The following is a 26,698-nucleotide window of genomic DNA, read 5'->3' as shown; positions in this document are numbered from 1 at the left end:
AGCACAGGACTCTGTTCAGCTGTAGTTATATATTTTCCCACACAGCGTCACTTTAAATCATTTCAAAATAAGCTTTTCTTCCATCTGCAAAAAAATGTTTTCTCTGTAAGACAAAAAGTACAAATATCAGCGTCAGTTTGAGTATTTCAGAAGCTTATCTGGTTTCTGTTGAGGGGGGGATTGTGGCAGAAGGTTCAACTCAAGTCTCTGAAGAAGTTAAGGACTTAACATATGAATGGAAATTAGTTTTCAATACTAACTATTCAGCAACTATTGTGACATTTCGGTGTAAACGTATCCATGCTGCAGTACAAAAATGAAAGACAGCATTTGAAAACTTGGCATTTCCTCCACTTTCCTTCAAATTCGAAAAGTCTGCTCTCATGCAACAACGGAAAAAATACAAACTTATTTATGTCCAATTCTCCAAAAACAAAAAGGCTTGTCCTCTCAAAATCAAATTAAACTCATGTGGTTCAGTCCCTCCCTTCCTTCCTCCAGCGTCCCTCTTCATCCTCGCTCTCATCTGCCGACCTTGCCCAGCCTGTGGTCTGTCTTGGGGTCGGCTATGATGGACTGAACGGCAACGATGGCCTCGTTGATCTTGGTCTGGAGCTCCCTCAGCTCCTCGATGTGCAGCAGGCGCAGGATCTGAGCCGCCTCGTTCAGAGTCGCATCTGAGAAGACATTTATGTGATTACGCTTTATTGGATACGGGTTCACACTGCAGCACACAGGACTTCCTGTCTGAGCAGAAGTCAATTCACTGATATAACCTTTGCCAGTGGTTCCCAACCTTGGTGTCGGGACTCCACAAGTGGTCCCAATATAAATCTGAGGTGTCAGAAAGAAAACTTTTATTGTTTTTCGTAGTTTCTTAAAGTTTTGTTTAATTTACTTGTGAAATTCTGGCTTCTTCTGGCCTCTAAATGTCCTTTAAATGAGACAAAACCGAGAGGGAGAAATCTCTGCTCACATCCAAGAACAACATGACCTCTGATGAGAGTTCACGAGTAGATGTTGCTTCATTTTTAGGGGTCAAAATCCCCCAAGTTGGGGACCACTGACTTACACCACCTCCTGTCGAAAATTCCAAACAAACCCTTCAACATCAACTTGCACTCGAAATAAAAAATAAATAAAATCAGCGCTCACCTCCAGTGTCGAAACCCAAGATATGTTTGTCTAGAGTTACAGGAATACCCTGCGAAACACAGGAACATATAGATGTTACACACGAGTGCGACTGCAGTCCAACCAAAGAGACAGAATGAAACTTTTCCTCATTCAAAACCACTAAATAAAAGTGATTTTACACATTCATTTACATTATGGAAAAACATAGAATAAGATCATGATACATCAAAATATGTGAAGTCTACAATACCTCTCGATTCTGGCTGGCTCTAGTGATGGCCTCTGGAGAAAGTCTCTCCTGGATCAGAATGCGAATGGCCTGGCAGGAAGACATGAAAACACAAGACACATTTCTTTTAAATAAGAATAAAGAAATAAGTGGAACAGAGCGTATGAAAGCACTCCCACCTTGAGCATAACCAGGTAGTCGTCATGTCGCTGTATCTTGAGTATGTTGGACAGAGCCGTCACTCCTGCTTTGAAATCTGGAGAATTACCTGCAAAACACAAACAAATGACAATTTCATCTTTCACCCGGAACGACGAGATCGGAAAAGAAGAAAGGAAAGAATGTGAGAAAGCAAAGTGCAAGGACGGGCGGAGGAGGAGAGAAGTGTTTGTACTTACTGTCGAGGTTGACGAGAGGGTCCACCGCTTTGGCACTGTCGCCAGAGGCTGCAAACGGCTCGCAGTTCTTATACTTGTCCACTGAGCAGAGACAGAAAACACACCCTTATTACATTATTATTATTATTATTATTATTATTATAGAGAATGTGTCATATAAAGATAAAAATAAACATGTTTTAACGTCATTTCTTTTATGGGTTTTGTAGCAGAGTTTCTGTGAAAGAATACCTTGATTGTGCAGCCAAAAAGGAAACTTTTACAATGTCTCCATCTACTGGTCATCGTCAGTATTACAACATATCTCTGCATGTATTACACGTATTTACAGACATATTGTGGTCAAGGGCTTATCTAAAAAGCTCAGATTAAAACCACATTTGAAGTCACACTGGAAAATATGCTTAACAGTCAGTGTATCCAGAGATATCCTTTAATTATCATCAACGCTGCCGTGATCACACATACTGACATCCTACCATTGTCTCCATATTCATATCGTACAGCCAGGCCCAGCAGCCAGTCTAAAGCCTCCTGCCTCTCCTGAAACCCGAATGGACAGCTCACGTCCTGCAGGTACTGCACACAGGAGACACATGTAAGAAAGTGCTGACAGGTCCACAATCATTACATTACAGTCCTCTGGCAGCTGCAAAGACCAAAGTCCCATTCAAAAAGCTTTAAGGTGGTGTTTTCTTGAAGCTCAATGGACCAGTGTTTCACAGACTGTCTGGATGATGCTTTAAAGTGGCAGTATGGTGGGGGTCTCACCTTCTGGTAGGCTTGGGGCCAGTCTGAGCTCGGGATGTTCCTCAGGTTTCCTCTGTCCTCTATCTTATAATGCCGAATCTTCTGGTCCTCCAGCCACACAATGCAGTTCCTAAACTGTGTCTCATCTGAGGACAGACAGACACACCTCAGCTGATCAATGGACAAAAGACAACACCTCAGCGGCCACGTACACTAATGTGCCGTCGTATATTAGAGGCAACTGCATTAATAATTTGGGCATTATGTAGCATGTTAATCACTGCTTTGCCAGTACATTCATATACAATATTATTCCACTTGCCAAGTTTCTCGTTTTCAAGTTAGAAAGAGAGATTTCTTGGGCAAAATCGAGCATTGTCTTTCAACTGTGCTCAATATACTAGAATTAGCTCTGCCGATTGAAAGTGTGCTACAGTGAGAGGTCGTAAAATACTTCATCTTGTGTTCTCACAAACATACAGCTTGGTCAGCCGAAGCAGCCCCATTAAACTCCAGTTTTATAAATAGAGTCTGGCACAGTCGTTGTCTCCAGTGACAGCACTTGTGATGCACACACGTTAGCCTCTACGTTAAACTCAACTCAACCAGATTCAAGAGGTCTTTGGCGGGTTTTTTTTTCTCACCTTTGCAGTCAAATCCAATGGGGTTGTGATAATCTAGCGCTGTCAGTTTTCTCCGGAACATTTCAGCGTGTGTTTTCTGTGTAAATCGCCGATTTCTTCAGCTAACAGTAGGCTAACTTGGCTGTATCTTCTGCTAGCTGTCGGTGTGTGACATTACGCATGCGCCGCCGGCAAGCGAACAACTTCCTGTTAAAACTATCAAAATAAAAGTGACCACCTGGATCACGAGACCGCGTCGTGTTGAATTAACATCACAGCAGTTTTTCTTTTTAAATATATTTTAGTTTTGCACATAAAATATATAAACACTGTAATGTAAATAGTTAACAGTGTTCAGTGATTGTCTAATACAAACCCTAAACCAACCCACTCCCATCCCCACCAGTTCCTGGTCCCTTCCCCTCTTCTGTTTTAATAATTACTGGTGTTTTCTTTTACTTAAAACACTCAGAAACCCAGGTTTCAGTTTGTATAATTTCTTTGGTGTAACACTGAAGCAGAAGCATTTAACTCATGTTAGCATTGGACATCAACTATACGTGAAGATATTGATGATGGTTTCATTTTAACTCCCAACAAACAAGATTATCAGAGAAATATTTTTGGAAACCTCACTGAGGTGCCACCAGGAATTCTGACTCCAAATCTGTTATGTTGGTGGGATTTGGACCGCCTTAAATCTAATAAAATTATATTTTTCACAATGCAAATGCAGATTAATATGCTTAAAAGATGTATTCAAATATATAAATATATATATATATAAAAAAACACAGAAAGGAGCAGAAACTTTTGAAAAAAATGACAACTTTATTACACATCACATTTTATAAAATGAGGCAAAAACCATCCAAGATGATGCAAAGGGGGAAAAAAATAAACAAAAAACTTAGTTTGATGTGTGTTGGTTTCTGTATTCACATTCAGAAGGGTCTCATGCGTGTGCTAAGGGGCGGGGCTCTATTGGGTGGCGTGATCGCTATGTCCAGGTAGTCTCCGATCTGGAAGCGCTGAGACTGCAACGTCATGGAGTCATCTGTGCCCTTCCTGCCGGATACAGTACTGCCAATATCTTTCAACCTGAAAGGAGGGACAGACACACGTTTCAATAGACGATGCATACGAATCACCGGATCATAGCGGCCTGCTCCATGCATGTGCTGTTGTCCTGTGATACCAACCTGTACACTTTTCCTCTGGGGTCGGGGTAGACAATGGAAAAGCTGAAGTGAGTCCCCTTTTTCCTGGCTTCTGGATACACTTCCTTCACCAGGCTGGTCAGTTCCTTCAGCGTAGCGTCCATCCTGAAAAGCACACACAGAATCAGAGACCTGCTCCGGACCGGTGGCCAATTCTGTACTCACATCATAGTGTACCCCAACTGAAAACATCGGCAAACGCAACAACAAAGAAACAAAGTGAAATGTCCTCACCATGTGTAGATCTGCAGTTCACTGGAGGGGACGTTGCCACGGGCAAATTCATCTGCTCTGTGGTGTCGGCCACTGTTGGTGGTGAACACTCGCAGCAGAAGGGGGCAGGTCTGCAGCCAAAAATAAACATAAGCGTCAATGAATGTGGCATTAAAAGGATCACATTTGTATAGTTTGTTAGTTTTATTTTGAAGGTTCACTGTCACACCAACAAACTACAGCTGATATTTAATATTTACATAATTATTACTAAACTTTAATTATAACTTACACAATAGCTGCTTGTATACGCACAGTATAGTCACTTTATTAACGCACTGTTCACTCTTAATGAATGAAGGTGGATATATTCTCACAAACTCCTGTGGAAAGTAGCCTGTATCATATTAACTCTTAAAGTGTCTCCAATGGAGCATTTTAGAAGAATAAACACAAACACAAAGCTTTTGAGAGCCACCAGGACAACAAAGCAGTCGAGGGTAAGTTGTAAATGTATTTAAAATGGGTGTTAACTGAGAGTGGACTCAAACAAACCCGACACAGTTTCGACTGAAGTTAAAAATTAAACTCTCTCAGTTTCTTGTGCTAGCACGCTGCAGCGGCTCCTCTTCAACGTGCTTTTATTTGCTTTATATCCGGTAACGCAGAGCGCCACGGAGCTGAGAGATAAAGCAAGGGTATATAACTTTATAGTCCATCTATGTTTATAATGGTTTTTAGGTTTGAACATAAATCAACCAGACTGTTAGCATCCAGGGCTAGCAGAACCAGTTAGCTCCGGCCCGCAGGTGAACAATGTAACCCGGTTCTGGTTACCTTTTCCCGGTCGATGGGCTTCTCCGGTTCCTTCTTGATCTCCTCCTGTGTGATCCGCGATTCGAGAGCCATTCTTATATCAAAACACTGAATGTTACGTTGTGGCTGCTGCTACCTTTGCGTGGGTATTTTGTCGTAGCTGCAGCAACGAATGAAAACGAGACCGCGTCCGGTTCCGGTGTCTGTGAAGACGTCACTTTTTGCAGCCAGAGACAGTATCGCCCCCTAGTGTTGAGGAGTGAGTATTTACTTTAGCTCACGGCAAATATATTGATTTATCAGTTTATAACAAGTTCAAATGAGTTAAAATGATCACTTAAAAATATTGTTTTATTATTTATTTTAGTCTTTCACTATATCCTGACAGTAGTAGTAAAAATGTCCTCCAAATGGCGTTTATAAGAATCCACATCTTAACAAATACTGGTCCGCAGCCTGCTGTGTATCAGTTCGGAGGTTTATATCGGTATATACATATAAAATAAAAATAGAAAATGGAAAAATATAGTTTATGTTTAATGCTACAGTACAACAAAGAGCTATGTTCATATTCTTTCTACTGAAAACAGAAAACCTCAATAGTTTGAAAATTAAAACCACAACTTTGCAATCATTAACAACTTAAACCAGGAGCTACTGCATAAATGAGTGCTTCAGTGAGTTGCAGGGATGCAGTGACAGGTTTAATGATTAAACATGCATTAACCATACATCTGTCTTCTTTTTTATTGCTTTTTGCTTTTATAGATCTGCCTAAAGCTCTAAAGCTTAAAATTGGTCTGAGAGATTTACAGACTTAAAGTTTACAGCTCTTATTTTGAGTATTTATGCAAGAGATTTATCTCAGTTTGCATTAAAAAACTACTTAAGATCAACATATTTTGCTTTAAATTCTGTTTTTATTGCATTATGTCCTGATGGACGGGGATTTACTGGAAAAATATGGGTGCATTTTAATCATCAATTTGTATTAATCTTTAGGATAATTTCCCTTTTGTATTCCTTTGCAATGTTATTCAATGTAAAAACAAAAATGTGCGAGCTCCAGAGTTCACCAGGACGTCTCGCAGTGTGCAGACTTTCATACAGTAGAGTAGCTGATCCAGGATCAGTCGGCCAAGTCCACCTACGAAACCGAGACCTGCTATTCAGTCACATGCTGCTCTCCCCCTCACTCATTACAGTGTGTGTGTTTTCTGGGTAACATATATGTGAGTGTTGTACAGTGTGTGTTTGTACAGTGTGTATCCGGACACTGGCCCCCTCTGTTCTCCTGCTGGCTGGCTGATCAGGAGCTACTCTAACAATCAGCTCTATTTTACCTCTCTCTCTCTCTCTCTCTCTCTCTCTCTCTCTCTCTTCTCCCTACTCATTCACTGTGTGTGTGCCCCTTCCTCCCTCACCCTTCCTCCCTCACCCCACCACCGCCACCATCTCTTATTCAGAATGAAAGGCATGGACTGGCTTGAAACAATCTGCCAGGCATTCTCCCTCTGTTTGTTTTTTTTTTTTAGCCCTGTCCTGACTGACAGATCAAACAGTGGGTCTTTGAGTCCGGTCCTGACACTGATATCCATTCATTGATAAGCATCAGGAATAAGTGGCGCTGTTATTCCTCTAATGACTCCATTAGAATCACCAACGCCCTCTCTGTCTCAACCCAGGATGTTTTTCTGCCCCACGAGATCCTGTTACACGCAGATACAAAGTCTGGAGATTAAGATTATTTAATACTTTCTCACTATTATACTTCTACACCGACGTCTACAGCTCTTTACATCCAAAGTTATGTACCCAATCCTAACACGGTAGCTCAAGCAGAGCAAACAGAATTATGTCACAGCTCCTTCGAAAGTTTTCATTTCAGTTTTGTGTAAACGGAGGAAGTTGGTTTTGCTCCCACACTTTGACAAACAGTGGGAAAAGCTCATCGGTCGCAGTCATTAGCAGCACACAGAGCTGCACTGTCCTGCAGCACGCTGACTGCTGCCAAGTGATGGTTGGGCTCTGAGAAGTCACTTTCTACCTGTGTCCTGTTACACACACACACACACACACACACACACACACACACACACACACACACAGACCTTTTCACTACAATGCAACTTTGTTCCTTCAACCCTCTTCCACACTGCATGGGCAGCATGTGAGAACAGATGGTGACCCTTTAATATCCACAGATTGAAGCTGAAGTGGAACATCTGTAACCCTGCTTACTATCAAATTAATGCTGGTGTTGAGGCCTAATTAAAGGAGCACTCCACTGATTTTACATGTCAGACAGTGAAAGCAGTTGCATAATCTCCTCTGTGGCTCCAAAATAAACATACCGGTAATAACCCAGATAATGTCATCATGGTTATCTTGGCTTGAGACAGAAATAATTAAAAAGACTAAATCCTAATTCATGCTTGCCTCAGCCGTGTATTCGTGGTACTTTGAGCTACACTGACTGACCGACATTGCCATCCCTTGAGCAACATGGCTCCAGAGGTGTTTTGTTTGAATAAAGTGGGTATTTAAGAGGCATTTAAGGTGTAATTGTAATTGTAATTGTGTGATCTAGTGTTTTTGGAGCAATGATTGACTTTTATTTCATGATTTTTCCACTGACCTTTCACTCATTTTATCATCTGCTTAAATAAATACCAGTCTCATTAGTATTTTGAACATCCATAGAGTGAAGACAGTACAGAGTAACAGTGATCTATTATCAGTGACAGTGCATTCAAATGAAGTCAAAATAACTTTATAGTATTTGTGTGACCTCTTCCTCCAAAATGTTGCACTGGCTTTGCCACTGTGACGTTTTATTTTGAAAGCCATCACAGGAAGTCATCTCATACTTTTTCTGGCTCACTTGAAACTGGAGGCGCATCTTTTATTTCAAGCAAAGGAAGCTGGGGCTGCAGGTTTGTGTATTGATCAGTTCATAAGCTCCAGATTGCGTTCAGTTTTATTTGATTTGAATGAATCCAGCTCTGATGTGACACTGAGCTCTCGCTGTTTGTTTCCATTTAGAGGACCATGTGGAATATTTTCCTCCAAACAACCTGACTCTCCAGACACAAGGTGAGAAAAGTACTTTTATCTTTTTGATTTGTAAAAAAAAAAATCCTGAAAAAAGTTGGGAATTTTAAAAAAATCACAGAAAATGTTATTATTATTATTATAATATTATAATTTATGTTTTTCTTTTTTTTTAGGAAGGTTTTCACTATTAGAAAACATTTGCTCTTAATGTTTATACCATGTATGTAATAAATATCATATTAATACACATCTTTTAGTAGTTAGTATATCAATAAATCCATCAATTGTTGAATGAGGCTCAGTGTAGTAGAGTGGGTTTGTACAGTGTGTTCATTGAGTGGGTTTAGTTCAGTACAGTCCACAGTGGGCAGAGAGGTTCATCAGTTCACATGAATGTTGGCACCGGGCCTTCTCTCCTCCTCCTCTCAGTTTCATTCCTTTTCATCCTCTTCTTCTTTCAAAACTTCTCTTTTGTTTCAGCGCCTGTCTCCGCTTTCATCTTCTGCCACTGCCTTTCTTCTCAGTTTCCATCCGTTGTTTCTCTGTCAGATGTGCAGTTTAAAGGAACCAGCCAGACCTGGTACAGAAAATAAAGTGTGTGCTGGCAGCTGCAATCATATTATTGTCTTCCTTGACCTCACGTTTCTGACTGTCTCCTCAGGATGTCCTGGCCGGCTCTGTACGCACAGCTAGTCGGGGCAAACCGTCACTCCACCAGTTTGGGTAAAATCTGGCTCTCGGTGCTGTTTATTTTCCGGGTCATGGTGCTGGTTGTTGCTGCTGAGAGCGTCTGGGGGGACGAGCAGTCTGACTTCACCTGTAACACACTACAGGTAGGGCAGCCAGTCTGTGATCAGATGATTGTGATGTCTTGTTCATCCAGGGATGTTATTATTAGAATTATTAAGATGTAATTTACCTGTGCTGAAGCAGTACATGATACAGTACAGGCATTGACTCCTCGTGGGTCCATTGGAGCTTCATATATTTGAATATTAATAAAAAAAAAATCTCATTACTTAATGATTTTTGGTGGCACTAATTCAATCTTACACACAGAAATGTTTGCTAATTGACTTTTAAAAGATGAAATGACATAATCTTTTGTACAACTCTTGTACAGTTCAGTACAATCAGGGCTTTTGCTGCTACAGTCTCATTTAGTCTGGTAGCTTATGGTAGCAAACTTTAGCTAAGAATTGATGACTCTCTCTGTACTTGTGCTGCTGCTGCACTACATTTGAGTTACTTCAGATCACCTATTGAGGACGTCTTTAAAGCAACTCACTCAAGAGAAAATCTAGAAAATAAAAACAAATTCTATATATTGTTAGCCTGTAAAAACCAGACGCTGTTCACAAAAAGGGACATAAGCCATAAGTAATCAGTAATATAATTAACATATGACAAGCTCTTAACAGAACTGCAAGTTTGAACACATCTCTATTTATTGAAGCGAGCTGTGATGTAACTACTGTGTATTTGGAGTAGTTTTTAATAGCAGTAAGTAAGTCTGAATACTTCTGTCCTCACCCTTCATCAGTACTATATATTGTCCACTGGTGATGGGATATAAGCATTTATAGGCAGGTCTGAACATAAACAGAGGACATCCTGAATCTGTGCGTCTGTTTTTCAGCCCGGCTGTGAAAACGTCTGCTATGATCAGTTCTTCCCCGTCTCCCACATCCGTCTCTGGTGTCTTCAGCTCGTCTTTGTCTCCACACCGACCCTCCTTGTTGCAATGTACGTGGCCTATCGGAACCACAGCGATAAGAAGAGACTCCTACAGGTGTGTTTAATATGTCTGCCATCCTGGTGGGACAGAGACCCACTGCTTCATATATCATACCATCCTATGTCTTGTCTTGTCCTGTCATGTCTTTATTTTATCTTGTCATGTCTTGTGCCACAGAGCTCTGGTAGATCTGGTTTTCTCAGCAGCAAAGGCCAGGAGGAAGAGTTGGAGACCCTGAAGAAACGGAGGCTCCCAATAGCTGGCGCCCTCTGGTGGACGTACGCCTGCAGTCTGGTGTTCAGGCTGCTGTTTGAAGGAGGCTTCATGTAAGATAAGCAGCTCTGATTTGTCATATCCCTGGTTTGGTACGTTTCCTGTGTCCATACAGTGTCTTTGTGTCTCCAGGTACGCCCTGTACGTGGTGTACGATGGATTCCAGATGCCACGGCTGGTGCAGTGCGACCAGTGGCCATGTCCTAACCTGGTGGACTGCTTCATCTCACGCCCCACCGAGAAAACCATCTTCACTGTTTTCATGGCCACTGCCTCTTCTATCTGCATGGTCCTTAACATGGCTGAACTTGCATATCTTGTCGCCAAGGCTGTCACTAGGTAGAGGTATTAATCAGTCAGACAGTCAGGTGATTAATCAACGGATTAATTTATTAATTGTTCCATCATTTTTTTTTAGCAATGTTAAAATCACTAGTTGTGTTTGAGGCCTGTTAGAAATCTTAGTCCTTCATCAAAATGCAGAAAGTCCACGTATACCTTGTTCTTTCAGGAGTCTCTGTGGTCAGAAGGAGAGGAAATCCAGCAGAGAGCGGATGCAGAATAAGACAAACCAGAAGTTACTAGTCTCAACCTGAGGAAGCAGCTGAAAAAGGTGGATTGTACATGCAGAAGAACTTTCCAAAGACTTGAAACACTTTAAAAAGCTGCGTAATTACAAGTTGTACCCGTGGATGTGTGCGTAAATACAACATTTTCTATGATACCCGAGGTGTTATAACGTAACAGTGGGTGGAGAGGATGGAGTCAGTGTCAGCAACTCTGTATTTTTACATGGTATGTAATGTAATGTTCTGAGTTTTGAGTATAACTTTTGTATGTTTTAATGTAACAGGCCAAAACAGCCAGAGTATAACCATGCTGAGTAGGATCTTGAGCCATCTATTGGGCAACAAACATGAGGGAGGACAGAAATATGAGGACTCACTAGCAGCTACACACATGCACACATCGTCAGATTGTTTTTGTTTTTCATGGATTCATTGAATAACAGTTCATTGAATATAAATACACTCACCGTTCTCACTTTATGTCCACAAATAAAGTTTCATCTTCATCTCAATTTTGAGTCAGTCCTGTTGTTTCAGTTAATAAGTATATGATAGTAATAATGCTTCTAAACATTAAAACACTGTTTAATTATAAACTAAATGCTAAGAATTAAGTGAAAGACAAAAGACACAAACTGTTGAAATATTCAGTATTTTTCTGTATTTTCATTTACAACAGAGTAAATCTACTATATTAACCTCTGTTGACCTCTGCTGGCGACCAGCAGTCACTGCAGCGCTGACAGGTCTGTATGGTCTGTATCCTCTCTCTCACGCAACAGAAATGTCTGGTGAAGAGGAGATGTTACCCGATTAAAAAAAGCACTATAAAAAGTTTGTGGAAGCAGCTTTAATGCACCGAAGGTTTGAAACCTGCTGCCACCACAAACCAGACAAACAACTTATATTGATAGTTTTAAGAAACAGCTCAAAAATCATTTTTATGATCTTGGTTTTGATTAATTAGAACTTTTTTTTTCTTCAAACTTTACTATTTGATATATATTAATACATTTATGCCAGTTTTATGGTTTTATCATAATATTGTTTTTATCTTTACTAACTCGTTTTAATAACAGGTATTATTTAATGTGTTTTTGATTAGATTTTCTCCTGTAAAGCTGAATGTTATGTATAAAAGTTATTATTATTCTTACAAGCAGTCATAGTGAAATAGTTCAGTCAGTGGTACAAAGCAATCCCTTTTCATAAATCAGAGTTGTGTGAAGCTATAAAGCAGCAAAAGTATATAAATAGTTTGTGGTCTTTAAAAAAAGAAAAACACTTTTATTCCATTTAATGCCATTTTGTTTTTTCTTAATCATATCCTGCTATAGCCTGATACTACTTCTGTGACTACCATAGAACAACAACTAGGTACTCATATTAATGCCACTACAAGCCTACAACTAAAGCAATAATAATAATAATAATAATAATAATAATAATAATAAAACAATTTTAAATAACAATCAGGCCAAATATCTTGTTTGAAACAGTTTTAAACACTTTACAGTGATGAGTCTCCCTCTGTCCCAACCTACACATTCACACACATAAACGCGCGCACACGAGCACGTACCGGGCTACCCCCCCAAACCCCCCTCGTGCGCCCCAGGCACGGGGACACCAATGTGTGACAGTGGCGGATGGCCTTGGCCACGCGGGACGCAGCCGCTGCGCTTCGCCTTCGCGGGACAGGTTCCACACGCGCCCTTTTTTAGACTAGACTCGCCTCGCGTCTTTTTTACTCTCTCTCTCTCTCTCCCTCTCTCTCTCTGTAATTCAGTCTCCGTGTCTCTCTCTCTCTCTCTCTCTCTCTCTCTCTCTCTCTCTCTCTCCCCCCCCCCTCCTCTCCCACTAATCTCACCCTTACTCCTCGCCCCGGTCGCCTCGAGCCCACCCGGTGGGAGTAAAAGAAAGAAGAAGACGAGAAGAAGTGAGAGGAGAAGCGCGCTGCCGGGAGGGAGACGCGTTTCCGAGGAGAGCGGTAAGCAGGTGGATGCTGGAGTGATGGAGTGGGCTGAAGTGGGAGGGAAGAGGAGGGATTATCATCCTTCCACCTGCTGGATTATCAGCACCTCTCATGCTGCGTTCACGTCCCTGTGGGAAAGACGGCAGACAGGAAGCCACTTATATATCTTATACTTATTAAAAGTGGGATTTCTGATCGAAACTCAACCGAATCTTTGACAAGAATGCAGATGTTGAGATTTTAGACTCTTTTTTAATTTAATATCACAATTAGGATTATTATTAAAAACACATTAAAGTGAGTCCTGGGCTGTAAATTAGGGATGTGTTAACACAGTTGGCCTCAGTAGCTGGAAGCCACCCTGCTCTTTCTTAAAAAAGGTGGCTCATGGAGTGTATAAGAGCAACTTTTTGGGTTAGTTTTGTATTTATTTAAACAAGTTTAACAAATAATTCTGCATTAGAGTTTACACTATAATATAAAATATGTAATTGAACCATTTCTTTTAATATAATACCGTATGCAACCTATTTAAAAAGTTCCTAGTGGACGACTCATGTTGTATTTCTGGTAAGGCCATCCTGTTTATATTTTATATTTTGTCTTGTGATAATCCCGTTTATTGGTGTGCCTTGTGTTTTGGCTGTTGATTCTCTATCCTGCTGCCTCCGTGTAGTAGCTCTAAAAAACAGGGCAGGTGACAGATTAGCTGAGATTTACTGGAGTTTGGAGATATACGGTGCATAAAATACAACCTGAATCGGACGTCTCATACTAACTTGGGAGGACACACAGGTTTTCTGTTTGTAGGGAATGAATGATCACAATAACACACTTTATTTAAGTTTAAGTTTATTCTGTTTACTCTGATGTTTGAACCAATGGACGTCTGTCTGACTCTCCATGGAGGTTTGCCTTCATACATCTTTATCTACTTTTATAGAACTGAAGATTCTCTGTATTTTTAAATGTTGCACTCCTTTAATACACATTTATACTCATTTATACCCTTTTATGCATCATTTTGTCCCTTTAAACTAATTTATTCACCTTTAATTACATTACATTGGGAAGCTTTTGCACATTTAAGGAACCATTACAGTCCTTTATGCACTTTCTGTTAATCCCTGTGCACTTGGTGACCCTGAGTTCAGTCTGCACCATAATTTCCTCAAGAATCAACACCGGCCATGTTTACATGCATGGAGTAAAACAAGTTATTGGCCTGTGAGCTCACAGAGGTTAATCTGACTGACTTTTACTGTTTTCTGCATGTGCGTCTAAATGTGCTTGATTAACCGGGCACCAAACAATTGTGTTTCACGTGAGCACCGCCGCTGTCTGCATATCTTAAAAAAGGTTTTCAGGGCGCAAGCGGCAGGCCAAGAGTTAACTGTTTGGGCTGTTTTAGCACAAAGACCTCTGATCCATCAAAAGCACACGCCAGCCGGGACAATGCCCATCTGGCAGCTTCCCTATTGTCTGTCTTGACAGATGGTATTTCATCACGTCAACACATCATGTACATGTACACATGCCACTGTTAGATTGGTGTATCAGTAGACTGTAATTAGTCTGCTTATTTATTATCTGGGAATATTATTCTTTCTTCCTTCAGCTGTAGGGGGTTAGAATAGTCACTGAATGTGTGTGGACTTTAATTTGAAAGGGATATATGACGTAAAACTTTTATAGTATTGAAGAGGAGCTTTTTATTATGACTGATATTTCGTTAATGGACCCTAGGGCTTCTCCAGAATGCTGATTAAATCAGATTCCCTTTCATATTAGAAGTAAAATAAGTTATCAGTGGCTTCCCACTCTCAGATATACAGGAGTGATATATGCTACTGTAACTCTGAGTGTGTATAGTGTGTGTGTGTGTGTGTGTGTGTGTGTGTGTGTGTGTGTGTGTGTGTGTGTACATATCAGTCGATCCCAGGCAAATTGCAGGCATTTGCTCTCCTCAGCATTCCTGGGATGTGATGAGTCCAGCATTCAACTGGGACAACCTGTTATCCACTCATTCACTTCCCACAGATGGCCAGCCATTGTCCACTAGCCAGCCAACTCTGCAGCGCACACACACACACACACACACACACACACACACACACACAAAAAAAAAAATATGTGCACGTCTGCGAGCTAATGTACATGAAATCTGAAATCTGAAATCTCGACACTCTTGGAAGATATACAGTACCGTCTCGTCCTATATGTTAGCTATGTTAAATATGAAATATAAAGAGTCCCTAAACCTGAATCTGGTTTAGTTGTGTTGTGTGGTAAACCGCCTGCCTGTAGTTTGTTTATCCGTTTATTTTAGTGGCTTCAGACAAATAAGTGTTTGACTAAATGAGAATTTAGTGTGATTTCTGTTTGACATTGACACTGATAATGTCGACCATAACATTTTGTCTCTTCCCTCCAGATATTATTTTTCTTCTGATCTCTGGTCGATGGATTTATCACTGACAATACAACAATATTTTAGTAAGTCTGCCTTCCTTTTTCCTCATTGTGGCACTTTCTGTTGTCCTGACCTCAAAACCTGGAAGAGACAGTTCTGATAAAGTTGGTGAAAAATAATTAATTTAACTGTTGTAGCTTATTATCCCTGATCAATAAGCCACATTGGTGCTGTAGTTTATTTTGCTGTAATTGCTCCCAGCACCTAATGTAATTTATTCCTGTTTGAGAGATGAGTGAGCCTTTTTAAACAATAAAACTCTTTATGTGAGCCATTTCTAAAACGTTATATCTTCAATAGGAACCAATGGGCTTCGGTCAGGCTGCCACAGACAGAGTAGTTGAAGTCTGGTCTCTGTTTCTTTCTCCAGACAGTACCTCTGCTCCCTTTTCTGTCTCCTCCTCCTCCTCGTTTCACTGGACTCACGTTGTCTCTCTCTCCAGGCTAGATAATCGAGTGAAGCATGGGTGACTGGAGCTTTCTAGGGCGGCTGCTGGAGAATGCTCAAGAACACTCCACTGTGATTGGAAAGGTGACTGATTGAAAACACGATGAATAGAAAATGATATCACTGCCTTCCTCTAATCCTTGAATCCCTCAGCAGCCACCATTTAGAAGATTTGACCAACTTCTTGCTGCTTCGATGGTATTTGAAACAGTTGGATGCTTCAGATTGACCATGCCGCTATCTGTTTCAATGATCTCATTGTAAGAGAGCAACCAAAGCAGCTGAGATTTATCCTTTTTCAGAGTGTTTTTCAGCTTCAGGCTTCAGCTCAGTATCCTAACAATTATGTCCATATTGGACGCCAACGTTGGTGCCAGTGCAAGAAGTGGGGAGCCCTTTATGTAGAGTGAAGTCTGTGGAGTTCAGGGTGGTGGCTGACGATCATGCATTACATTAATATTAACTTTTTTTATTTTATAAACATTGAATGTAATCTCTGGGGGTTTGCATAATTGTCCAATATTGACATGTTGTCTGGTGATAGGGTTGCATACAGCAGCCACATTAAGTCTTAGCTGGAGTGTCTAAGATATCTGACACTGTCCATCCTTCCATCCTTCCTCTCCAGGTTTGGTTGACCGTCCTCTTTATCTTCCGCATCTTGGTGCTGGGCGCAGCAGCTGAGGAGGTCTGGGGCGATGAGCAGTCTGACTTTACTTGTAACACGCAGCAGCCCGGTTGCGAGAACGTCTGCTACGACGAGGCCTTCCCCATCTCCCACATCCGCTTCTGGGTGCTGCAGATCATCTTTGTCTCCACGCCAACCCTCATCTACCTGGGCCATGTGCTGCACATTGTCCGCATGGAGGAGAAGAGGAGGGAGCGGGAGGAGGAGCTCAGAAAGGCTGTACGGCACCAGGAGGACCATGACCCTCTCTATCACAACGGAGTTGGCGATGGAGGAGGAGGAGGACGAGGAGGTGGGAAGAAGCAGAAGCTGCCGATTCGTGATGAGCACGGGAAGATCCGGATCCGGGGGGCGTTACTGAGGACCTACATCTTCAACATCATCTTCAAGACTCTGTTTGAGGTGGGCTTCATCCTGGGACAGTACTTCCTCTATGGCTTCCACCTGAGGCCACTCTATAAATGTGGCCGCTGGCCCTGCCCCAATACTGTGGACTGCTTCATCTCCAGGTTAGAGAGCAGATGATTTGTATTACTTGTTTCTATGTGTTTGTCTTATTTGTCTGTGTGTTTGTTCATTTGCAAGCAGAACCAACTTTCCCTGTTCACTGAAACTTTATATTTCTCTATATGTTTGCTTATATTGACCATTCACTGAGCCCATTATGCTTTCTGCTTCCTGCTCTTGCGTGACACATTGGCAGTAATCCTTTTAAACTTTGAAAACAATGGGTCCTATCATACACAAGTAAACAAAAGCTTCTTATTCCTCGCTGGCTACTGTACATTTTATGTTTTTGAAAAAGACTTAAAAAACAACTTAAATATGCAGTTGTTGGCTACATACTTGATATCAAGCAAAAAATCCTCACCAGTTCATTATCTGGAAATAAACAAACAGTATTGTTCTTGTATGGCAGAGCGAACCTAGTTAGGCAGTTAGCTACATATTGAGCTCGTCAGTATTATAAGAATGATGAGGAAAATGTGAGATCAAACTGTTTTGCTGTAACATGACCTTTTGTTTGTGTGTTGGAAAACGTAATGTTGTCTCAGATGATGTTGGCAGGAGAGCAGCACAGATATGCTGTTATATGTTGTTTTAACATCACTTGTAACCGCACAAACTAGTGTAGTTAATTAATGATAGGTTCCTCTGTCTTATAAGGAACACTCGTTAGCCGGACATGCTAACATTTGCAGCTGATATTATGAACACAGCTTAATCTGTGTCTTACTCTTTTGCTGTTTTGGTTTTGGAAACGAAAAGCTGTTATATTAGGGTAAAAATCTTGCATAGTGTGCCTTTAAACAACATGAGTCGCCAACCTGCGCTGTTTAACGTAAGGTTGTAAAGCAACTTGTTCCAGTTGCTAAGCTATGATAGCTTTCGGGGAGAAACATTTTGAATGGTCACTTTAAACAACCTACAACGCATTGTTGCAAAAATTACACATAAACATTATCAAAAAGCAACATATCCTTTGTTAAACTATTTCTTGATCCATTTTCTGTGATTAGATTTTTTTCTATTTGTGAATTAAATCTGTTTCTGCCCGTCTGTTGCCGTAGGCCCACTGAAAAGACAATCTTCATCATCTTCATGCTGGTGGTTGCATGCGTCTCTCTGCTCCTCAACCTGCTGGAGATCTACCACCTGGGCTGGAAGAAGGTCAAGCAGGGGGTCACCAATGAGTTTGCACCCGACAGTGAGTCGCTGCTGCTGCCTGGAGACGCAGAGACGATTCCTGAGCAGACCTCTGCGCCAGTGCTCGACTGTTTGCCGAGGTACGCCAGCGTGAGTGTGGTGGGGGGTGGAGCAGCAGAGGGAGGAGCCTACAGTCCAACTGAGGCGTCCCCTGCGGTGATGTCCTTGCCCTCCAGACTCAAGATGGATGGCACAGTGTTCCACCCTGATGAGTTCCTGTCGGAGGCCCCGCCCGCTTCTTTTTATCGCAACGGTGAGAACGTGAGTGTCGGGAGCCACGGGCAGCTGGCGGCAATGGAACAGAACTGGAGCAACATGGCGCTGGAGCTCCAGAATGTGGATGGAAAAAACTCCTCTTCCTCTTCCTCCTCCTGCCCTCCTCCTCTTCCCTCCACTCCCACCTCCGCCTGTACCTCTCCTCAGGAGGAGACAAACCCACCACTGCCAAAAGGGGAGCAGCACTCCACGTTTCCTACACTTCCTCGTAATACCCCTCTGTACCCCCTCACACCGCAGGAGGCGGTGGCGGATGAGGAGAGCCCTGCACCTTGTATGGTCCCTGCTGACGACTTCACCGTGGTTACCAGGGCGGAGATGCATCAGCCTCCTGCTGCTGCGACAGACATCCGGAAGCCACGTCGGGCCAGCAAGAGCGGCGTCCGAGCTCGCCCTGATGACCTGGCAGTGTAGCTACAACACACACACTCACACATCTACACAACCATGCATACATGCTGTGTACACGTTAAAAAAAAAACCTACATTTTTTTTCCCACATATGCACAACAGCATAAAACCACACACAAGCACGCCCTCCAGCTAAAGACATGCCTGCCAGGAGGACGTGGAGCTGGAGTTGGCTGCTTATTTTAATCTCAGAAGAGATAGAAAGAGTTTGGCCAGATTACACTGATGGCACCATGCTGATGCCTGATCTACACCTTAATAACTTGTAAGACATCAGCTCATAGGCGCTCTGGAGTCACTTCAGAGGACAGTGGAGAGATGGCTGTGCACACAGGAACCATTTACCAACATTTAAACGCACAAAAGACGACATCATACTTTTAAAACACCACAGTAAAAGACATACGGTAATCACTCAATGGATGCGGGGGAGGAAGTAAGCCAATTTAAATGTGAGAAGGAGAATTTACAATCAAAAACAGTAGTAGACCTCTAAAATATGATATAATAATATATATTTCAGCTTTGGAGTGAGTCTTCATGCTAAGCTAATGGACTCCATAGTTAACCTACGGACACGAGAGTAGTATCGATCTTCTTTCTCTTACTTACAATTGAATTACTTCTGAATAGAATCAGCATTTTCTCAACCAAAAGCTGAAGATCTCCAACATAGCTACCAGAGTGTGTGTTACAGCACTTAAATTAAAATGTTTTAATGATTAGCTGCACGGCCAACATGGCTGCCACTTACTGTTCTGGCCATACTCTCCCTTTTCTTTGGAGAGGTTGGACGGGGGAGGTACATAGGCCCATGAGATGGGGTTCACAAACATACACACTTAGATATACTTACACACACCTACAGTATATATATATATATACATATATATAGTATATATAGCCAGCAAAGACACAAATAAAGAAGGTTATAGTGATGATGATGATAATGAGGATTGGACTAACTAATAAGTTTGGGAGCGTAGAGGCAGCAATACTATATTCTTTCATTTTCATCTTTTTAATTCTTTGCTGGGAGATACCAGAGGAGAGGTTTGCACTTTTGTTTCTTTATTTTTATTTTTTCTTGTGATGTGATGGCGGAGCTGAACGGTCCGTGTGTCGTGTTGAATCTGTCCGTCTGCGTGTACCGCTTTCACCCAGCCTGTAGTTTCAATGAAGAGAGGGATGCACAGACGTTAGGACGGAACAGACGACTAGAGGAGAGCAATAAAGCAGTCCCACCCTGAGACATAGTCCTTAAGCTTCACAGGCTGTGTGTGTGTGTGTGTGTGTGTGTGTGTGTGTGTGTGTGTGTGTGTTTAGGTACCTTAATCTTGTTTCAGTGTTTACAAAATGACATCTCTGCAGTTACATCAGGGTAAACTATATAAAGAATATATAAATATGTAAATATATAATGATTGATAGTATTGATAGGCACCACAGGATGTTATACAGAACTACCTACATTTAAAGTAAAAAAAAAATAAGAAAGTTAGTTTCTGGTCAAGCTGCGATTTATTGTGACTTTTACCTGGAGAATCCAAAGTGCTTTAGCGTTTTCTGACATTGGCCCCACAGGTCACTTTATGCAAAAATCCAATGTTAGGACGGTTGAGGCGACAAAAAAAAAATAATATATACACGATCAAGGGCTTAAACTACATTTCAACGAGTTCCTTATTGAGCAATTTTAAGCTTTGCAGCTTGAACGGAGCGTAAAGATCAGTACACCTTCTTTCTGATGCTTGTGTTTGCAGTGTGCTACAGAACTGTCGAGTTCCCCCTAGCTGTTCTGTATAGGAGGACTCTAAGTTAATTTTCTAGACTAGCTGTAGATTATACAGTAGATTTTAGATTTTTTTTGAAGAAAAAAAAAAAAAAGCAATATGATCTAAAAAGTGATACATTTTATTTCTCTGTCAGTTCTTAACAAACATCCCACATAGGAATGTTCATTTTTTCCTGTTCTTCTTATTAATTCCTGCCAAAAAAAGAGAAAAAGAAAATGGCTAATATAAGTTTAGTTGTTGTTGCCTTACAGCAACTTCCCAATGGCTTTAATTCAGATCAAATTATCATGTTTTATTCAACATTCAGGAATAAAAAAAATTACCCAAGTTGCAAGTCAACAAAGAAGTGTGGTTTGGGGCAAACAGTGTTATAAGTTTGTGCATGTTTGTGTTTCTCTCTGAGCAGAATATTAGTTGATTATATTTAAAATACTTGAAAAATACGAGAAAAGCTGCTGGATTATATCACATGTGCCTGAATTAGCATTCGAACACCGTAACCAAAAGAACCAAATGAAAGTAAAGTCTGATTCAATATGTTTACATTTCGATATAAACAAAATGTTGTTTTTGTAGTTTGATAAAAAGAATAATCTTAACTCAAGGTCCACTTACTCACTTTTTCCGGAGCTTTCAACCACATCTCACGGCCTTCATTGTTTTGTTTTTAGTTTTGTCCAGGATGTGTAATTATCAGGTAATCGACCCATGACGTTGTTCTGGGTGCATTCTCCTGAAAAGACGACTGTTACGCTGCATGCGATGTTTTATTGCAGTTGGCTGTCGGTTCTGGTTTGTCCGTTAATGTTTTAAGACCGTAAACCAGGAATAAATCAGTGTGCTGGGAATGCTGCTCATTCATGGCAACTTGGAACTCGTGTTTGAGCTCAATAATCGATGAGTGCAACCAAATAAAGGAAGCTCAGAATTAGCACTGAGGCTAATTTTGGGCTAATTGCACTTTTATCACACATTGTCAACGTTGTTAATCATTGCACATTATCAAACCTGGCATACTCAGTGTTATGAATCATTAAATTGTTAAATAAATACTAATACACTCATTCATTTTCTTTGGTTGGGTGTATTTTTTAACATTTTGGACTGAGCTAGGCTAGCTGTTTCCGCCTGCTTTTCAGCCTTTATGCTTAGTGAAGCTAACAGTCTCTGGCTGTGGCTTTAAATGTAACGAACAGATGTAAAAGTGGTGTCTAACTCTCAGTTAGAAACTATTCTTTTGGCAAAGCTGCGAAAGATTTTCTTCAACTCAAGCTGACATCGTATCCTCGCGCTACATTTCGTGGCGTTCATACGCTCTGTTTACTGTAAACATGAGCGCATTCGATGAATGGCACTCTGCACACTGCTCGCTAGTTTCCACCTGTGCTTTTAGACAAAGTGTCCGCCGTGAAAAAAGTCTTGCATTCGATCACTGTGTGGTCTTCCCTTTCCGTTGTGCTGCACTGAACTTACAGTTTGTGATGAAGGTTTCATTTACAGTAAAGTAGCTGTAGCTTAGTGACTTGAGCTTGGCGTGTCAAGGTGCATTTTTAGATTTCCAACTTGTCATGAATGCAACCATTTAACTTCTACAAACCAAATGAAACATGAGGTAACAAATGAGAGGTGAGATGCAGTAAAAGGCACTTTAAAAATCTGGTACATTAACTACAAATGTATGCTAGGCTGATCCCTTAGCCTGGATCTATGCTGTTTGTTTACTCTGTCCAATGTTTACATGTCAAACTTAGGTGCCAATAAACAACTTCAGCACACGACGGCAGCTGAAGCACTTCAGAGAAGATGTTAATAGCTGTGATGTATAATATTTAACCAAAGATATCCAACAAACCAAAGATACCTGTGCCAAAGATATCACAACACATGAGAGCTTTGTGTGGGAACTTCGCCCCTTACCCCAACAACCACAAGATCAGTTTGAACAAAAAAAAAAGACATAATGTTGAGCTTTGTCTCTAAAAGATTGTTGAAACAAGGTTCATTTTACTTATTTCTATTGCTGAACTGTTTTTCATAACCTTGTTGTTCCAAGCTGTTCTTAGTACCTTTGATATGTAGATAAAGATTTGCACAGTTAGATAGTTAGAGACCACTGTTATGAGGATATGAAGATTTTATAAATAGAAAAGAAAAAGGGTGTCCTTGGAGGAGTATTAACATATTTTTGTTTATTTATGGAAATAACACTATCAAATTAGACTTGGAATGGACAAGAAATATGAATCTAAAGTGATTGTTTTTTTCTGTCCTGAATATGGATTGAGAGACTTTTGGCTACTCCAACTTTTACACCACAAATGTGCCTTGAAATAAAAATCCCGCAGTGGAAAACGGAGGTTTGCGTGATGGGATTTTCATGGCACCACCCCCCCCCCGACCAGCAGGGACTCAGACTCCCCCATGTTAGAAATGAAGAACAACCCCTGCTGTGACTCCCGTTGTAAAATGACTGTCTTTGAAGAGAAGTGCCTTTGCGTCTGAACCTTTTGTTAAAGAACATGTTGATGTAAATGTTCATTTACCTCAGATGTTTACAGAACTGTTACTGAATAAACTTTTTGTACCATACCTGTTTTTCTTGTCATTGTAAGTGTTTTCTTTTTTTGGGATTGTTTATCTTCCATCTGGGCTCCAGAAACTAAAAACCATTTGATGAAACTGAATTTGCAGAAACAGTGGACACAGATGACGTTCACTAAGCCCCGCCCTCCTTGGTTACTGTTGCTACCCCTGTCAAGCTTTCCATCCTCGTACTGCGAATATCAATAAATGTTCATAGGGCCATTGTCTAGTGTGCAGGCTCTATTTGTCTGTATGTGCTTTAGTCTAGCAACTAGTATTTATCGCGTTTGGATATATTTAAACTTAAAATCCAAGCTATCAGTGCTCCATTCAGGATGGAAGTCGGTTACTGATGGAGGCTAACGATATCAGAGTTTAGGATAACGTTAGTGGCTTAGTCCTATTCTGTACTGGATTCGCCCCAGTGGCCGAACTCACCAGTTAGTCCTCATTCTCAAAGCCTTTTCACATACAAACAGTATAGTAAAGAATAAATCTAACCTCAGTGTTGCGTGTCCAAGACTAGTTTCACAGCGCTGGGTTTGCACGGTATGATAGATTAATGATTTACTCTGTCAATAGTAGGGAGGGAACATAAAAAGTCAGCTGGAGACAGATTTTTAACACATTTTCATAGTGTTGGTTAATGTTAATGATAATAATAAAACCCCCTAACTGGTCATTTTAATTTGTAGAATCAACAGTTTCTTCTTTTGTCTGAAATGAAGGACCTGTGTGTTGAGTGTTACATTTCGAGCATTGGGTCTAAATATGGTGACGTCTGCCAGTTTATTCAACATTAGTTCCACCTTAAATCAAGATCCTGAAAACAAATGGCTGGATTATGATGAAGTTTGCTGGAGATGATCATGATCCCTGGAGAATGGATGTGTTTGGTGACCCTGTGACCTCGGGGGACAGCCCATTGTTCCGACTGCCCATTAATCCAAAACCCCAATAGTCTGAAAACAAATGCCCACTGCTCTGAAGGCCCATTGCTCCAGAAATACCAACCAGGTATCGTATCATGCTAAAGCGTGTAATACACCGGGTACTTTTCACGTCTAGGCGGGGCAAAACTGGGACAATTGGGACATTTTATTTCCGGACTACTGGTGGTTTTGAATAATAGGCTGTTTACCTTTCCTGTAGTATATAGCTATCAGGCCAATATTTCTACTTCTAGAAGAATCAAAATCTAATCCACGGATTGGAATTAAAATCAGATTCATGCTCCCCAGAGGATAAATCCTTCCCATTTCGGACACCTTTGCCTACCTTTGGCTAATGTCAGCTTAGCACACTTTGTATTTAATCCTCCAGGGACACCGTACTACTGTACTATTAAATCATGATGGAATTATTTCAAGACAAGGATGTTTAAAAACCAGCTGAAAACTAAACATTTACAGTAAAGATCTAATATATCTAATATCTCCTGTGAGTGAACAATTCACCATCTGCATGTAATCTCTTTTATTGTTCATTCACCTCAAACTTTTGTCCCTACCAGCCACCATACACTCTCTCTGACCTTACGCCACTAACACACTGCTGACTGGCTCGTTTTTTCAGCAAAACAAATAATAAATGAAATAAGTTATTTATTTGTATTTATTTCACTGATTAATATGACTTGATAGCTGGTAGCTCTGTGTGTGTGATGAAAACAGTCCGTACTGTCTGCTATGCATGTGTGTTCCAGTGTGTGTGTGTGTGTGTGTGTGTGTGTGTGTGTGTGTGTGTGTGTGTGTGTCCTCAGAGCCTCGCCCCCATTAAGCTGTGCTGAGGCCAGCACTTCCTTTATGCGTGCTGAAAGTCCCAGGGATTTTGGCTGAACAAAAACCTCTCCAGGGAGTGAAAAGGCCTTGAATGCCTGCTAATGCCGTCCCGATCTCTGGACTCTTGCAGGCTGCTGCCTACGTGTCCGTATGGTCCAATATGAGCGTGGACTGTTTATACTGTATGTTTATACTGTACACAAATACTGGAGTAATGACAGACCAGGCCTCTTAAATGAAATACGCACCATTTTTTGACATTTCTGGTGGGAATGGGAATGGGAAACTTGACTCTGATGTTGCAGAGAATATTACACAATTGTCTTACTCATGTTGAACTTTCCATAAAAATCAAAATTCCAATTAAATTGATTAAAATATAAAGACACAGCACACTGACAGACATGCAGATGACAATAAAACAATGTACTAAATAGCCTCAGCCTAAATATTTGCCTCATTCCTGAATGCTTTGTTGGTTTAAAACAAATACACATTGAAAGAAGCTGGAATAAGAAAGCTACCAGTGAAAGTCCCATTCATCAAATATAAAAATGTTGCTTTAATTGGGAGAAAATCTTACTGGAATTCTTTTTGCGGCTCAGCTGGACAAGTGTTTCACTCTCAGTTGTCACATCTGCTCAAATATGAAGTCTCTTCTGTTTAAAGCAGCACTCCTGATAACAAGGTCGACCTTGATTTGTGTGGAAAACATGTCTGTGTCAAGTTCTGATCCAGACTCTCTTTCTCGCAAGAAATAACGTCTTAGTCGTTAGAAATTTCTCTAAATTGAGGCCAGCGATGTAGAGCTTCACACCTGCTTGGAGACCTTCTACTGAGCTTGCATCTACACCTGTACCTCTCTGCTGGAAATCATTAAAAACACAGTACAGGAGAGCAACAGCAGCTCCCTTTATGGTCGTTCTGAGCTGTCAGACTTTGTGGCTGAATGTAGAGCTGTCTCTATATTGCTGGTTACTTCTTAAGTTTCAGTGTACTATGTACCGGGTTGGGGTCAGGGTTAATGTTTTTAAGCATCATTTTCACACTAGAGCAGCACTTCAGAGAAGCGGGAGGCCGACGAAGAAAGGCTCTTGGAGAGAACTTGTTTCAAAAGAGGCATTAGACCACTTAAGTGCCCCTTTGTTGTAACATCAGGGGAAGAGTCCCACAGACTTCCTGGTTAAAACTGGCACTTTGATGATCTGGAAACTTTTAGAAAAAGACCTGATCGGGAGGCAGCTTGTGAAAAATGGCTGCTTCTTTGTGTTATTATAAAGATGTTAATACATTCACGGGCTGTATTAAGACTCTTAATGCAGCTGTTTCATGTTCGAGTCAATCTGACTCCCTCTTATTATTTCTAGTGTAACACATTCATTTGTACAGTAGGTCCTCTAGTGGCCGAACTCTCACATTACTTAATAAGTTCCCTCTGGATTTTGTACACAGGGTGAACCAGCAGGTCATTGCTTTGTTATATCACACTGCTGTCTTTCATGATAATCACAGAAAATGAACAAAACAACTCCAGATG

At 41.0% G+C, this 26,698-nt stretch overlaps 4 protein-coding genes across 6 annotated transcripts; 2 read left to right on the top strand and 2 right to left on the bottom strand.

Moving 5' to 3' along the window:
- Positions 1–14: 14 nt before the first annotated feature.
- rtraf (RNA transcription, translation and transport factor) lies at positions 15–3,327 on the bottom strand. Its single transcript, XM_051428027.1, has 8 exons — positions 3,159–3,327; positions 2,536–2,660; positions 2,244–2,343; positions 1,765–1,845; positions 1,546–1,634; positions 1,388–1,456; positions 1,156–1,204; positions 15–677 (listed from the first exon to the last, which is right to left on the bottom strand). The coding sequence occupies exons 1-8, from the start codon at positions 3,217–3,219 to the stop codon at positions 523–525; spliced, it is 729 nt and encodes a 242-aa protein (XP_051283987.1). The 5' UTR covers positions 3,220–3,327; the 3' UTR covers positions 15–522.
- A 621-nt stretch (positions 3,328–3,948) lies between these two features.
- Positions 3,949–5,586, bottom strand: sap18 (Sin3A-associated protein). The gene is made up of 4 exons (XM_051428028.1): positions 5,408–5,586; positions 4,592–4,701; positions 4,340–4,462; positions 3,949–4,238 (listed from the first exon to the last, which is right to left on the bottom strand). Exons 1-4 carry the CDS (start codon positions 5,477–5,479, stop codon positions 4,082–4,084), a joined length of 462 nt encoding a protein of 153 aa, XP_051283988.1. The 5' UTR covers positions 5,480–5,586; the 3' UTR covers positions 3,949–4,081.
- Positions 5,587–8,289: 2,703 nt separating this feature from the next.
- On the top strand, positions 8,290–11,535 carry LOC127378765 (gap junction beta-6 protein-like). 3 transcript variants are annotated; one of them, XM_051428024.1, is made up of 7 exons: positions 8,290–8,322; positions 8,432–8,482; positions 9,105–9,276; positions 10,083–10,235; positions 10,359–10,507; positions 10,587–10,793; positions 10,966–11,535. In XM_051428024.1, exons 3-7 carry the CDS (start codon positions 9,106–9,108, stop codon positions 11,048–11,050), a joined length of 765 nt encoding a protein of 254 aa, XP_051283984.1. In that variant the 5' UTR covers positions 8,290–8,322; positions 8,432–8,482; position 9,105; the 3' UTR covers positions 11,051–11,535. The 3 variants fall into 3 exon arrangements, with proteins under 3 accessions (XP_051283984.1, XP_051283985.1, XP_051283986.1); XM_051428025.1 differs by having other exon boundaries at positions 8,314–8,482; positions 10,587–10,822; XM_051428026.1 differs by having other exon boundaries at positions 8,314–8,482; positions 10,587–10,799; positions 10,966–11,029.
- Positions 11,536–12,698: 1,163 nt separating this feature from the next.
- Positions 12,699–21,869, top strand: LOC127378758 (gap junction alpha-3 protein-like). The gene is made up of 5 exons (XM_051428013.1): positions 12,699–13,013; positions 15,433–15,494; positions 15,915–16,003; positions 16,548–17,116; positions 18,179–21,869. The coding sequence occupies exons 3-5, from the start codon at positions 15,935–15,937 to the stop codon at positions 19,002–19,004; spliced, it is 1,464 nt and encodes a 487-aa protein (XP_051283973.1). The 5' UTR covers positions 12,699–13,013; positions 15,433–15,494; positions 15,915–15,934; the 3' UTR covers positions 19,005–21,869.
- The last annotated feature ends 4,829 nt before the right edge of the window (positions 21,870–26,698 follow it).

Source organism: Dicentrarchus labrax, unplaced genomic scaffold (genome assembly GCF_905237075.1).
Source record: "Dicentrarchus labrax unplaced genomic scaffold, dlabrax2021, whole genome shotgun sequence".
Taxonomy (NCBI): domain Eukaryota; kingdom Metazoa; phylum Chordata; class Actinopteri; family Moronidae; genus Dicentrarchus; species Dicentrarchus labrax.
Note: the sequence above shows the minus strand (reverse complement) of the source record. Positions and strands in the feature narration are given on the sequence as shown.

What these genes read in the sequence shown, in the direction of transcription:
- rtraf (XM_051428027.1), bottom strand. Translation starts at nt 3,219, where the DNA reads ATGTTCCGGAGAAAACTGACAGCGCTAGATTATCACAACCCCATTGGA. An exon ending in GGCCCCAAGCCTACCAGAAG is followed by an intron (nt 2,344 to 2,535) that starts GTGAGACCCCCA and finishes TCCTGTGTGCAG; the next exon opens with TACCTGCAGGACGTGAGCTG. An exon ending in CTTGGGTTTCGACACTGGAG is followed by an intron (nt 678 to 1,155) that starts GTGAGCGCTGAT and finishes ATGTCTTCTCAG; the next exon opens with ATGCGACTCTGAACGAGGCG.
- sap18 (XM_051428028.1), bottom strand. Translation starts at nt 5,479, where the DNA reads ATGGCTCTCGAATCGCGGATCACACAGGAGGAGATCAAGAAGGAACCG. An exon ending in GAACTGCAGATCTACACATG is followed by an intron (nt 4,463 to 4,591) that starts GTGAGGACATTT and finishes TGTGCTTTTCAG; the next exon opens with GATGGACGCTACGCTGAAGG. An exon ending in CCCAGAGGAAAAGTGTACAG is followed by an intron (nt 4,239 to 4,339) that starts GTTGGTATCACA and finishes CCCTCCTTTCAG; the next exon opens with GTTGAAAGATATTGGCAGTA.
- LOC127378765 (XM_051428024.1), top strand. Translation starts at nt 9,106, where the DNA reads ATGTCCTGGCCGGCTCTGTACGCACAGCTAGTCGGGGCAAACCGTCAC. An exon ending in CTGTTTGAAGGAGGCTTCAT is followed by an intron (nt 10,508 to 10,586) that starts GTAAGATAAGCA and finishes TTGTGTCTCCAG; the next exon opens with GTACGCCCTGTACGTGGTGT. An exon ending in GTCGCCAAGGCTGTCACTAG is followed by an intron (nt 10,794 to 10,965) that starts GTAGAGGTATTA and finishes TTGTTCTTTCAG; the next exon opens with GAGTCTCTGTGGTCAGAAGG.
- LOC127378758 (XM_051428013.1), top strand. Translation starts at nt 15,935, where the DNA reads ATGGGTGACTGGAGCTTTCTAGGGCGGCTGCTGGAGAATGCTCAAGAA. An exon ending in ACTCCACTGTGATTGGAAAG is followed by an intron (nt 16,004 to 16,547) that starts GTGACTGATTGA and finishes CTTCCTCTCCAG; the next exon opens with GTTTGGTTGACCGTCCTCTT. An exon ending in GTGGACTGCTTCATCTCCAG is followed by an intron (nt 17,117 to 18,178) that starts GTTAGAGAGCAG and finishes CTGTTGCCGTAG; the next exon opens with GCCCACTGAAAAGACAATCT.